This window comes from Poecilia formosa, unplaced genomic scaffold, assembly GCF_000485575.1.
Source record: "Poecilia formosa unplaced genomic scaffold, Poecilia_formosa-5.1.2 Scaffold118, whole genome shotgun sequence".
In the NCBI taxonomy this organism is placed as follows: domain Eukaryota; kingdom Metazoa; phylum Chordata; class Actinopteri; order Cyprinodontiformes; family Poeciliidae; genus Poecilia; species Poecilia formosa.
The window spans coordinates 859,751-874,128 of NW_006800057.1; the positions used below are offsets into that span (position 1 = coordinate 859,751).

At 40.9% G+C, this 14,378-nt stretch overlaps 1 protein-coding gene across 12 annotated transcripts in view; it reads right to left on the bottom strand.

Moving 5' to 3' along the window:
* Positions 1–14,378, bottom strand: part of LOC103143935 (microtubule-associated protein 4) — a 105,278-nt gene that overhangs the window by 6,944 nt on the left and 83,956 nt on the right. For 6 of the 12 annotated variants that reach the window (XM_016675636.1, XM_016675641.1, XM_016675638.1 and 3 more), the window contains 9 exons: positions 13,187–14,346; positions 11,048–11,302; positions 9,608–9,788; positions 9,449–9,514; positions 6,303–6,601; positions 4,784–4,840; positions 2,610–2,702; positions 1,342–1,423; positions 479–591 (listed from right to left, as the gene is read on the bottom strand). In XM_016675636.1, the coding sequence (XP_016531122.1) occupies positions 479–591; positions 1,342–1,423; positions 2,610–2,702; positions 4,784–4,840; positions 6,303–6,601; positions 9,449–9,514; positions 9,608–9,788; positions 11,048–11,302; positions 13,187–14,346 (2,306 nt within the window). The remainder of the gene's footprint in view (positions 1–478; positions 592–1,341; positions 1,424–2,609; positions 2,703–4,783; positions 4,841–6,302; positions 6,602–9,448; positions 9,515–9,607; positions 9,789–11,047; positions 11,303–13,186; positions 14,347–14,378) is intronic. The other 6 variants (XM_007560651.2, XM_016675639.1, XM_016675640.1 and 3 more) reach the window with 5 other exon arrangements.

Genomic DNA, 14,378 nt, shown 5'->3' on the forward strand with positions numbered 1-14,378 from the left:
AAATAAGAGTGCAGGAGAAAAAGAAGGATAGAAATAATACAAGACAACACCCTAGAAGTCTGCTCTTACATCTACAACGAGAGAGAAAAAAAAACAAAAGAGAAAAGTTAATGTGTAAGATACAAATATTTTGGAAACACTTTGAGGATGCTTTGAGTGGGTACCCGTTGGTTACAGCTGAAACCAGAATAAAATGAATACCTAAATTTTTGTTTTTAAGAGATTTAGACTGCACTTCATACAAAATTTTATTAAAATTGGTTGATTTAACTGTATGACTCGTTTTTGATCTCATGAAACTGGGTAAAGGCGTAAATTCAACGTAAATTCAACAGGAATAACCATGTGCCCCACTGGTTAGTATTTACCTGCAGACATGCAGGGAATGAAGACACTTAGCTCTTAGCTTTGTTCAGATATCAGCAGCGTAGAAACAGCAGTTTCTGCCCTACAGGCCGACTCTTCATGCTCGCCTCACCTTGACATTCCCTCCTCCAGGTGAATGGCTCACATTGTCCACTGACCCCACTTTGGGCTGAGCCTTTTCCCTAATGTTCACTTTGTGGGACTCGAGCTTCATGACGCCTCCACCTGCAGTGCACAATAACAATCAGACTGATAATCAAACATCAAGAGAACATGCGAAGCAAACAACTTCACCAGGGTCTCATGAATTTATACCTGGTATTATTAATACATCACAAAAACAAGAGAATAACTAAGTTTAACTAGGCCATTTCACCAACCCTCTTGGCGTCATTGTCCTGTTAATGACTTAATTTCAACAAAGCTTCAGTTTTCAAACAAATAGTCTCTAATATTTAACTCTAGACTAGCTTGGTATACAAAGGAGCTAATGGCTTGTCAAAATTACTGCAAAAGATATTGGTCCTGTGTCTGTAAAACGAGCCCAAATTATTAACTTTTCACCACTATGCCTGGCCATGCCATGAGCTGTAGGTGTTCATATGCAGTGTTTTGTTCACTTCAAACATGGTACTGACCTTTCATGCCAAATAATTCTACATGGAGGATTCTGCAGACTTTAAATGTATTCAAAGCCTTAAAACCTTATCTCAATTTTAGCTCATAAAAGTAATTAAAAAGCCCAAAATTCCCATACAAGGTCTAAAATTCCCTTCAGTTATGTTTTAAAATGACACATTTATTCTTTATCCATTGTTTCTATCATTCACTGGCCAATTAAAGCTTCTTTAGGGAAATAAGTAAAGGTTTGGTATTTTAAATGACTTCACAGGTTTAAGACGTATATGCTCAAAAGAGGAAATGCTATTTATAAAGTTAACTAACACAACAGCATCAGAGCAAGTCTTGGCTCACCAGGCTTGTGCTTGATGTTGTCCTTGGATCCGCATTTTGAAGTCACCTTACTTACGTCCACCTTCTTGTTGAGTATCTGCACCTGTTGAAGTCGATAAAAAGATTTTTTTTAGTTCAGTTTTTAGTCTGAAAGCACAGACTGACGTTAGGGTCCTTTGCCAGGTTTACTTCATCTCAGGAAGGAAAACTAGAAAGAGTCAGTTTTTCAAGCTTGAGAAAACATTATAAAAATGAGAGCTTCATTTAAAAAGCTACAAAAAGTTATACTCTATCCATTCATCTTTCCAGTGTTCCAGGAACTCCCGATCATTAATGGAGCTTCTTTAGAAATGTGGACTGTGGTTGCTGACATTAGCGCTGGGGACGTCTGTGCTGCTGCTACATGTTTGGAAATGCGATATTTTAAGCTTGAATAGCTTCATTGATGAGCTAACTCCTTTTAGCACAACCTGAACACAACAGGGCTCAATCAGATGGATCTTTTGAAGCAGAAATGAACCCCCAGTGGGTCACGAGAAGCAACTTCATCGTCTATCACTGTCCTCTGCAAATGGTGCTTGTGCATCAGATTTCTGAGTGTACCAAAAACGCACGGATACAACGGTTCTGGCCAGAACTTTTATTAAAACAAACAAACAACAACAACAAAAAAAACCAATAAAATTTTTTAACATGTTAAAATCTATGTAATTAATCAAAATGAATGCATTAAAGCTTCGGTCTTAGAAGTTACTGTATTTGAAAGCAGGGCCAGAAAAGCATCCCATGATAGGACCAGTACATCCAGCACATCCAGTGCTGCCTAAAACACCTGGGTGAATGTGACACAATGACACATACAAAAAAAAACAGTCACAGCCAATCAGAGTTAGTGGCAGAACAGGGCGACAGAGGGGAAGTTTAAGGAAGCATGGGGAAGGTGAAGCAGGGTCATTCGGGGTGGGGGTCGCTTGTGCCATAGGGTGTGCTTTGAGCCTCAGTGACGTCACCCACTGGTTTTCTGAATTAACTTGAAACTTGGAGTCCTGCTTTGGATTTTTTGAAAGCAGAAGGGACCTCATCTGGTGATGAAATTCTTAAGAACCTGGATCCCTTACAATGATTATTCAAGGAACCACCACCTGACTTAGAAAAGTGAGCAAAGGAACTTAATTACATTTGGTTAGGAGATTAAAGTCTAATTTGTCATCTTTGTTCTGGTTTGAGTCGAGTTGTTGACTTTCTGACTGGAGCTTCTGAGCAGAGTTTGTGGCCCAGACAGTACTTACATTCCCTCCACCAGGAACATGCTTCATATTGTCCTTGGAGCCCAAGCGTGAGGTGACGTGGCTGAAGTCCAGCTTTTTGGAGACTATTTGAACCTATATGAGTACAGCACAGCGGCAAGAATGGAGAGGGCAGAGAAGGGCCAAAGAAGGGAAGGGTAGCACAGGGGGAGGAAGTTAGACAGGAGAGGTGAAGCAGAGGGTGAGGAAGACAGGATAGGAGAGGCAACCACCACAGCTGAGGTTAGAAAGGACAAGACAGCAGGAGAGAGCAAGGTTCAACAGAGCAAATGGCTGCTAATTCACTTTTAAAAATGTAATTCTAGGATACCTTATTCATCACAAAGAGTAACTAAATGTTGGCGTAACTCATATAGTCAGAGTTGATATAAATGGTGATGCCGTGGACAGGAAGGACCTTTGATAGAAGTTAAATTTGGAAAAGCCTCTGACTGAAGACTGTACTGTATAACAGTCTCATGACATGCCAACAGTTGAATATCTGGGCAGCAGAGATGACATATCAACGTGTCCTGGATGACACCATCAGTTGTTGGCAAGCACTGCTAATCCACCTCATTTGATTTTGCCGCCAGTCTTTAAATCTTTTTCTGGCCGTTTAGATAGAAAGCCAGGAAGGAAGACGTTGGAGATGGGAATATGACCATTGCTCATTATGATGGGTGGATGGATGGATGGAAGAGATGATTTTAACTTCCTCCTCCTCTCAGTAAGGAATTGTTAACAGAAGAAGGCAAAGAACTGCTTTAGGAGAGACTGAGTTGCAATGAAGATGATGTGAAAGAGGGTCCAGCGAGCACCAAGAGTCTCGATAAGAGTCACTGGATCAGGTTACCAAGATGGCAGAGTTTGGTGTGAATGCACAGTGAGGTAAAGACTTTAGGACAACACGACGCGACACCAAGGACAACAAAGAGGATTCCTCCATCCAGGAAAAAACATCTACTATGGGTTAGCCATTATGGGTGTGGTGCCAGTAGCAAAGCATTCTGATCCTACCCATGTGTAAAGTTGCTTATCATCCAAAGTGAACTGGGCTTCCTCAACATTCTAGTCGAGAATACTGGTATAAATAAAGTGGGATGGTTCCACAACTATTTGGTGATGACCTGCACATTTTTCAGTATTGTGTGAAATATATTCTAAGGCAAAAGTGACAAACGCTGAAATTTGGGACTTGTGATGTAAACCACACACTGAGATCAGGTGGTCCGTTCTTAAAAAGCAGGTGAAGCAGCAGAGGCTAGTGAACTGTGATTCATTCTAACCAAGTGATGACAAGAAGTTCACACTGAGGTTGATACCCGCCATGTCAAAGCAACTCCATATTAACTTTTAGTTTTAAAAGAAGTTTTTTTTTTTTTTATTTAAAAATGCTTTAAAACATGCAATTTTGCAATTACTTACTGTTTAGACACACAAAAAAAGACCTCAAAATACCACAATATCTTTGTCCCTTCCAAAGATCTGGCAATGATTGCAAACACTGAACAGCTTTGATATGACAGAGAATACTTGTTTAAAACGCTGAAATAATACTGGGTTCTATTTTGACCCCCTAAGGAATGAATGAATTAGTGAATTAGAGACACAGTATGGCAGAATACATAAAATGGAAAAAAAAACAAAACTGTTTCTAATGACTGAGGCTTAATTCATGCCTCAGTCCAGCCTACTGTTGGCTCAGTTGAACCTTCATGATGAAAAGCTGTGCCTCTGCATGAATGTCAATAAAGCCTCAATGGGAGTCTCCGATTTTTGACAATGCCATAAGTGACAATGCAACTCTCATTCAGCAGGTGGCGCCAAATACAAAGCAGAGAGTGAGATAATGTACAGAGGGAGAAAAACAACGGATTGTTTTTATGGAATACAGCTGTGAGATCTGCTGTAACATACATTTTTCCCCCCCATGAATCACAAGGACACACATCTATCCTCATATCATGACGAGAAATCTTCCAGTTAACATCCAGTTAATCGCCCTCCTGACCATTCTAGAACCATGACAATAAAATTTCAGACTGACTGATTTGTCAAGCTTCTATCAAAAAACAGCTAATGAACGTATGAATGAATGAATGAATGAATGAATGAATGAATGAATGAACAGAGCATAAGGAAGTGCGTGTTGGGGAGAATGGAGGGGGACTCACTTTGCCCTGGCTGCTTTCTTTGGCGGTGACGCCCCTTTTCAGAGAAACAGAGGCCACCTGGGAAGAGAAGCCGACCCCCGATCAATGAGAGCCACTGGCAGCAACAAACTGAGAGGAGGCGGCCGACGTGCACAAAGACATTTGTGAATGCCAGTGGATAGTGGGTTAAAAGAGTGAGAGAGATTAAGAAACTTTCTAAAAAGTCCAAAGGTGGAGGGAATATTAGTAAAATTAGGCCCAAATAGGGGGAAACAAGAGAAGAATGCATTGATCTAGGAATTTAGTTCAATGAGAATTTTATTCCTGAAGCAGTCGAAATGTTTTCAGGGTAACTTGTGATCAGGTCTTTGTGTATGCAAATGACACCTTTGAGGGTGGATCGTGTGTGGCACGATGGGTGAAAGCGTTACTATGGAGTGTTTATTGCAGTTAGTTAACATGCAGAGGAAAAGGTGAGAGATGAGAAGATGATGACGATAGTGACCATTTCTACTTGTGTTGGGTGCTGGTCATTTTGGCCCAGTTTTGGTTGTTTCACACTCAATGTTTCCTTCATCAGTTTGTTGCAGCTGGGGGCATATTTTATATTTTATATGGTTTAAATTAGTTGTAGATATTCTATCTCTGGTCTAATGTACTGAAATGCGGTTTTATATCTCTTGGAAATGTTTTTCTCAAGCCTACAGAGAAAACTGGCTTAGCCATTTACATGTTTTCAAGACACAAAAAAAGCCTAAGAAACTAAAAAATTGTCAATTTTAACTCTTTATGAAAATATGTTCTCGAACAACCATTGGCTATCTGTTTAAACTAAAAGCAAGTAGACCATCCATCAGATGTGGGGGCGTGGCCATCCCCATGGACACACCTCTTACACAGGGGGCTATTTAGAGAGATAAATTAGCATATTTATATTTTTGGACTTTGGGAGGAAGCCAGAGTACCAGGAGAGGACTGTGGTAAAACATGCAAACTAGCAACAGAGCTAACATTCAGTCTCATTAGGTCTTGTACATTTCGTTTGAAAATTTTCTGTTAATATAGACACCAACTGTCGTATTTTTTATTATGATAATCAAAAAGTGAGAAACTCATGACGGCTTCTCATAGCACATGCAAAATGCTATGAGATTTTAGCATTTTATGACTATTCACCAGTCATACTCGAATTCTTTGTTGCATTCAACTACAAACAAAAATAACCAGAAACAAAATGGTTTTAGTGTGTAAGTTAGAAATGGTTTGTTTATGGGTACAAATCCACGAAGGGCTGAATCGACCAGGAGCCAACATGTTTAGAACTGGCTGCACATGAAGACACTTTTGCTCAAAGAGAAGAGCGTTAGAAGAAACACAAGTAAAGAGACAACTCCGGGAGACACTGCACCATTTTAATCACAGACCCTGCAGTTTGAGAACACTTCCAGTTAGTCTGGGAGGATTTGGAATCGGAATCAGAAATTGCATGCTGAGAGTAAGGCAGTTGAACGAGAAGTCCATCAGACACAGCAGAACCTACCTTCCCGCCACCAGGCTGGTGCTTTATGTTATCAGTGGAGCCGATCTTTGAGCGGACGTTACGGATGTCGGGGTCTGGCGCTGTGCCGGGCCGAGCCGTGGGCCTCGTGGTGGCGCTCGCTGTCGTGGATGCAGTGGGTCGCTGGGTGCGGGGCACCAGGGGCTTCTTCTCTGCTGCTGTGGCCGTGGCGGAGGACAGCGTAGCCGGTTTGGTCGCTGTTGTTCGAATGCGAGACGCAGCGGTGGTGGAAATCGTGCTCCTTGAGGTGGTGGAAGTGGTCTTGGGCTTGGTAGAGTCAGCTGGAGGGAAAGTTTACACAGTGCATTCAAAATTCTCTCCTTAATGTAGTTATAATTGTTTTTAACAAGTTTAGGAATTTGCAATCTTATTGTTCCTCTATGGTGCAACCTGCCCCCGATGCTTTCTCATGGAGGGCGAAGGACGATAACTACCAGTGGTTTTAGCTGTCAAGCTGCCAACATAACATGCTAAATCTTAAATGTACGTGTAATATATAAAAGAAAAAAGGATGCAATGCTTGGCTACTAATTGTCAGCACTATGATAACTAGATAACAAAAACAAACTTTTATAGTTTAGTAAAAAGTTTTAGTTAAAAAAAATAGTGAGGGAAATAGAAGTTAATTATGCTAGCTTGAGTTTGACAACATTAACACGTAGACGTGTTGCAGAATTTGGAGTGATTTGGTTCACAGCTAAAAAAAAAAATGGCGACCCACACACCAATTCTCTGAGAGATCATCAGTAGAGCAGGTATTTAAATGAACCAATCAATCATCGCTGTGATAACATGATCACTTATTGCAAAATAAACATCAGGCCTGAAAACAGAGTACTGTAACAGACTGAATGTTATTTTTTGTGTGTGTGGGAAATGTTTTCATGGTTTTGGTGTTGAATCCTGATACACAAGTGGAGTCAATCAGCTCCTATGGCAACGGGTGTGTGCAGTCAGAGCAGTCCTACATTAAAGTGAGTTTGAACTGAAAAATTATTGTAAAAATGATTTGACACATTCTTTAAATATATCAACAAACAAAAACAAATGAGCATGACGGCACATTATGTTCTTTATTATATGTGTGTATGAATGGAAACATTCTAAATCTACTTTGTGTGTCAATAATAGCTTCACAAAATCTACTTTATGAGGAAGAAAATTACATTTAAGACAAAAATCAACACTATTAAAGGAAGGATTTCTTAAAGAACTTCAAAGTCTCTTAAGATTTCTCGCTTAATCCAAAGGCGACCAGATAACTGCAAAAAACAAGGCTGAGTTATCCAAGTTGCCACACATAGAAGAGGAGAAAAACAGGAAGAGCATTCTCTGCTCTCAACTCTGACAGATATGACAAAGGAGACACAGGCGGTGAAATGAAAAACGAAAAAAAGCTGAGAAACAAGCAGAAAGGCAAACAGGACAGACAAAAAGAAGCAGAAGGATGTTGGAATCACCATTATTAAAGGCAAATATTCATGGCTTGACTTTAAAATCTTCTCTTGTGTGGGTAAAGCCGATTTAACATAATATCTTTGACTTCAGCATCCACAGGCAAGATGCACTCAGGCACTACATTTGTGCCAAAGAAAATCTGTCATCCATATTTATTTGGCCCCTCTTGTCAGCTATTCCTTCATACTGCTGAGCCATGCTGAATCACATGTTGTGCTATCAATCCTCCCTGAAAGCTTAGGGAATATCTCTGACTCTTTTTCAGGACATCTTTAATTGAGGAAATCCGCCCCCATTGCTTTGACGGAGCTTAAGAGTAATTTGACTTTCTATATACGAACCCTGGCAGATTAGACAACTTGAGGCTGCATCAGCAAGAGCTGCAAACTCCTGTCAACAGCAAGCAGCTGGTAATCCACAGGCTGCTGTGCTGGAGGTTTCAAAAGTCTATGGAGCTTTTCAGCAGCAAAGTCTTTCTCTACTAGACCCAGAGCCATGGTTGGACTGTCTGTCTGACTCAGTTACCCCACTCTACTGGGGTCCATCGTCAACAAAAGCAATGAACCTGTAAGGCAAAGAAAGTCTATCTAATTTGCAAGAACATTCAAAGTCAATCTTATAATACGTTTTTAAAATGCATCATTTTAAAAACAAAATGGTGGTCAAATGGGAGCTTGGCAGGGAGCTCTGGCTTTTTGAACCCATGTTAGCAGGAGGTGTAAAGTACTTTGTGTGACTTTAACCAGTTCTTTCCCTCACCAGACTCCTCCCTAGTCCAGCTTCTACATCTCCAGATGTGGTACAAGCCGGGTTGAGCCAGGTACTGCACACAATTTGATTGACAGCAGACCATATTCATTAACTGAGCCATGGATTTATCTTAACAACATTTTAATCACCTTTTTTGGTCGTAGTATGCAAGCTACAAATCAATAATTCCACAGTCAAACCTTGAGGTCCAAACCTTTTTATCAATTGTGACAGAAGAGCACACACAGTGTCAACAGGATGGGGAAACCCACAACGAACAACATAAACTGGTAGATTTTGGAGAAACTGACCACCTGAGAGTCACTTTCTCCATAACTGATGTCATGGGAGCGTCGACCACAGCTCCTGCACAAACACGGTCTGCCTAGATGTCCCAGTTCCTCCACATATTGAAGTCAACATAGTGAGAACACACTCCCAATGGAGACACACCAGTCTTGGCTAGGACCGAATCAAACATTAGACGGAGACGGAGTTTAACTGAAACTGAGTTAACTCAGTTAACTGAGACGGCTAAGGATAGCATGCAAATACTGATTATAAATGGCCCAAGAAGACAGCCCTGAGGAACCCCACATTTGATTTTTAGTCACTCAGCTTTATAACTGCTGTCTAAAGTATCCCTGAGATGTATAACATTAAAATATAACTGAAAAGATAGAAGAGGAGAATATAGGATTCAAGATGTTGGAAATAAAGAATTAATATATTCAAACCAAAAGCTGGAGTAAAACTGTAGCAGTAAAAATGTGGTGTATTCAAGTCTGACCTTATAATTTCAAGGGTCATTTTGAAGAAAATTGATTGATATCACTTAGTATTTTTATGAATCAAGATGTGTGATGTCATGATGATGTGTCCATAATTTATGAATATAAACTGGTGCAGTTTCATGATACCTGTTGAAGTCCTAACAGTGGTGGGCTTCTTCTCTTCTCCTGGTTTGCTGCTGTCAGCTTTAGAGGCTGAAACAGATATTGTGAGAAAAGATGTAAATGAATCAATGAGAAAGAGGCCGACGTGCAATAGCTGGGTTATGTCATCCAAACTGGACGTACCCAGAGGCTTTTTGGCTGCAGTAGTAGTAGTTGTGCGAGTGGACGCGGCTGTGCGCACCGATGAAGCGGTTCTGCTGGCTGCAGTGCTCCCCGTTCCGTTTTTGGTAGCGGGGCCGGAGGCAGGGTGACTCGTGGTGCCACTGCCGGCCTTCGGCACCAAGGGGCGCTTCTCTGTGGTGGACTGTGATGTGAGAAAAGAGAGCAGAGAAGCGGTGATTCAAAGGCTGCTGACTGACTGAAATTCAGGTCAGACTTTTTCATCTGTTTTTATATTAGATTCTTTACAAGCCCCCCTGTTTCGGGGCTTTCAAAGTTGATAAAAATGTAACTGCATCCTTTTTAAAATCTATCATTTCACATCATGAAGAAAGAGGATTTCATTCTGTTAAACATGATTGCATCACCATGTAGCCCGTTGGATGATGCCATGCTCCAAATCCAGCCCAGCCATCCTGAACTGAGTCACCTGCACCCCAGGGGGCCGCGGGCTAAATAAAGGCCGTCAGCGCCTGGGTTACTGTCATACTGGCTGCATTTGACAAGGTCACCAACAGATGGGGACAGAGAGGTGGATTTCAAGAAACTTCATCAACCTTGTTACAACTGTAACCTACAGTACATAGTGAAGAAACAATTAGTCTGAGGAAGTTTTTAAATGCTTCTAGGAATTTGCCATTTTAATTGAGAAAAGGTAAAATAACCAAAGCAAGTTGCACAACTGAAGCTGATTTATTTCTCAAGATTGAACATCTGAATGGACTCCACTGGGTCATGCTGCGAAAATGACAGACATCAATCAATAAACTATCTATGGTTTTATGAAACCTGGGCAAACAGTTATAAAAGAAAATGATTTGTGGTTTTCTAATTTTGTTTTTCTACATAAAAAATTAAAAGTGTAATGTGCATCTTAGTTAGCCCCTTTTACCTTAGTGTAAAATGAGTCCACATCTATGTAATTTGATCGAACTGCAAATCCAGAATAAGTATTAAAGTCCACCAGTGAACTTACAACATCATGATGACCTTCAACATGTAACTCAGGCCAGATGTGGATTTTTTAAAGCAGTGTTAGGTTAGGGATCCCTGTCCCATGCTCACACAGCACTGGTCAATCCATCATCTGATCATTAGATTCTGGTGTGTTGACCAAAGGAGACATCTAAGACATGTGAGCCATCTGCCTTTGAACCCTTGAACCTTTGAATGCCCTCTGTTAACTCTGGACAAACTGCAGAGATTCAAAACTCAGGCAGGAGAATCTGTTGATAAATGATCTATTGGTTGTGTGTTCCATAAATCTGGTCTTTATGGAAGTGTGCCGAAGAAACTTGCCATGTATGAGAGGCAGCAAAAATGTAATATGTATCTAGTTGTGTGAAGTAAACTTTCAGATTGCTCCTACAGAGCTTTTCGTAAACCTTCATCCTGCATGCTTACCTTCGGTTTAACGTCTCGTGTGCCTGTGGTGGTGGAGGGTTGGGATGATGGACGACTAATGGAACTGGCTGGGGGTCGTTTAGGCCCAGCAGCGCTTATGGAAGCTGTCTTGGGTGTGGTTGTTTTTCTGTCTGTGGTAGTGCTGGTGGAGGTGGGTGTGGGGCGTTTGGCGGTGGCTGCGGCTGAGCCACTGGCAGGAGCGGTGGCTGGCCGCGTTTTGGCAGCACCGACCAGTTTGGTCACCCCTGTGGCGGGCTGCCACGACAGGTCAGTGATGGAAGGCAAAATAAAGAGAAGCAAACAGAAAAAAAAATAAAACATCAAATCATAGGTAGCGGCAATGGGGCTAAGAAGTGCAAGCAGCAATTCAAGAAAAAAATGTCAAAATAATATGCTGTGAATTTTTTTATTATAAGGATAAAAGCTTAAAATAAAGAGAAACAAAACTGGAATCTGAAGCATAAACAATGGATACTGTAAATGCTTGATGACGATGAGTTACAAGTTAAATATCCAGCCTTTTTTCCAATCGCTGATATATTCTGATATATTCTGATATATCTGATATATCCAGCTATATTCAGGATCAGTGAGGTGATCGGGTAAAATGGAAAAGATGTGTTAAATGTTCATTCAAGCTGTCACTTAGTGAAATCAAGCAGGGAGAAGTAAGCAAATTTCAGGAAGGCTGAATTTAGCTTGGCTAAGTTGCTGTGTCTTATCCTCTAGAAAAGTCCAGTTTAATCTGTTCCAGAAGATGCTGGATTAGAAAATGTTAGCAGTTTTATTGGAATCTCACATTTAAGGTAAAGGTAGATGTTTGCAGCTAGCATAGCCGAGTGTGCTAAATGTGCTAAGTTGCAATTCACTCATATAAAATTCTAAAGATGTTGATTTGTAAGCACCTGTGAAAAATTAGGTTAACAACCAGAATTTCATGACTTAAATTATTTAACAACACTTCAGAACTGTGTGCATCCAAACAGTCCTTCGCAAGTATTCATTTTGTTAAAAATATTTGCATAGGTATTACATTCCAGGCATGCAAATTCTGGATGCCGGTAATATATCTGCCTTGCTGGATAGGATTTCACTGCGGCCAATTCACAAGCTTGGTGCAAAATCTGTAATGGTTGTGAGGCTAAAGCTAATAAACTGACATTGTGACATTGAAACATTGAGCTGAAAAAAAGGAATGCGTTACAATAACATGTTTTCCTGATATAGTTCAAGTCTAATGTTTATGTTTATTCCCAAGTAGCTCTGCACTCTAAACCTGGAGGATTTTACTGTATTTACAGATCTTTAGTGATGCAAGACACGGCGTGTTCTCCAGCTGTGGGCTGTTTTTGACAGAGATAATGTTTGAGCTTAAGCATTTCATTTTAAGGCGGTCAAAACTTTAATTTATTGTGCTTACTGGAAAAATATTTTGTAGGGGTACACTGATAAAATTTTTCTGGCTGATCACTGATCATGTTCTTTAAATAGTCTCACCTGCCAATTCAGATTTTGGTCAACGCCACTTTAGTTTTTGTCTGAAAAGTCACTAAATATAGCGACAAAGTCACTAAGTTGGCAAGAGTGGGATGATTATTGTTAGCTGCACATGTGCAGACATGACCTGGTGGGTGGATCAATCAGTCCTCCCTCAAGGCAGAGAGAAAGGGGACAGTAGGTGATTCAGACATCTGTGGAGGTAGATAAGATTGGTTTCAAATGTGTCAGCCAGTCATCGTTACCCAAAATTAAGGAAATCGGGTCTGATTTATATGTGCACACCTAATGTAGTTCTTAAAGAGAATTGTTAATTGTATAAAACCAGTTCATCAGCAGGTGGAAATTTGTCACAAAATATTTGATTGGTGCATCAGGATTTTGTGGTAAAGCTCAGCTCATAAATAATAACCTCCAAATGTTTCAAGAATGTGTAATTCTTTGTTTGTAATGAATCATAACTCTGTTTAGTTTTTGGTGCAAGTCAGACTTTCTCTGTTTAGAACTGGACTGATGGATTATATTTGAATCTGTATCGGCAATGCAGTCTTCTGAAAACATGACTGCGACTCGTTTTGATGGTTCATGTGGGGCAATCTACAGCCTCCAGGGTAGATCGCCTCTGCATGGAATAAGTCCTACCTTGGTCTTCCTGTCTCCAGCTGACAGGTCCTTGCTTGCTGTTGCGCTGCTTCCATTGGTCGCAGTCTTCACAGGTTTCTTTGCCTTGTCTCCATCTGCTTTGACAGCCTTTTCCTTCTTACTGTCTTTCTTCTCTACTGTCTTTTTATCCACCTTCTCCTCCTTTTCTGTCTTCGATGCTTCTTTTTCAGCAGGCTTCTCCAGAGGCTTGGCTGCATTGTCCTTTTTCTCCACCGTCTTGGCTTCCCCGGTGTCGGTCTTTTCTTTCTCTGCTGCTGCCTCGGTTTTCAGCTCCACATCGGCCTTCGTCTCTGTCTTATCGTCAGTGGGGTGAAGCTGCTGCTCTGAAGTCGTTTCCACTTTGTGCTGGCCTTTGTCATCCTTTGTCTCCGATTTTTCTGCCATCTCATTTGTTTTCTTTTCTGCTTTTTCTTCCACCTTGGTATCCTGGTCCTTGTCCAGCTTCTCTGCATCTACCACTTTCTCGTTGGGCTTGTCTTCCACTTTCTCGTTGGACTTGTCTTCCATTTTCTCGTTGGACTTGTATTCCACTTTCTCGTTGGACTTGTCTTCCACTTTCTCGTTGGACTTGTCTTCCACTTTCTCGTTGGACTTGTCTTCCACTTTCTTCTCCTCCTCTTTGGACTTCTCGTTTTCGTCCACCTTTTCAGCTTTCTCACTGTGTTTGTTCTCCACTTTCTCTTCCTTTTTCAGTTTCTCGTTGGTGATCTTCTCTACATTATCGTCCTTGTCCTCCATCTTGTCGATCATCTCCACCTTTTCAGTCTTTTCCACTTTGACAGGTGATTCTTCCATCTTGGGCTTTTTCTCCTCCTTCTCTTCCTTCAGTTGGACGGTTTGCAGTTTCTCCATTTCCTTGTCTTTTAGCTTCTGTGTTTCCTTTTGATCATCCACTCTTTCTGCCTGCTTCTCCATCTCCTTTGTTTTGTCTGCTTGTTTTTCCTCTTTGACATTTTCCGTCTCCTGATCGTTTGTTTTCTCCTTGCCCTTTTCTACCTCATTCGCCACTTTGACCAAACTTTCATTAGTGGTGAATTCAACCTTCACGCTCCCGTGCTCAGCTTTGTTCAGCACATCAAAAGCCTCCACCTTCTGCACACCATCCTCCTGTTTGTCCTTCTCTGTCTTGTCAGATTTAACTGCAGACAAAAGAAAGGAAAAAAAGGTTATT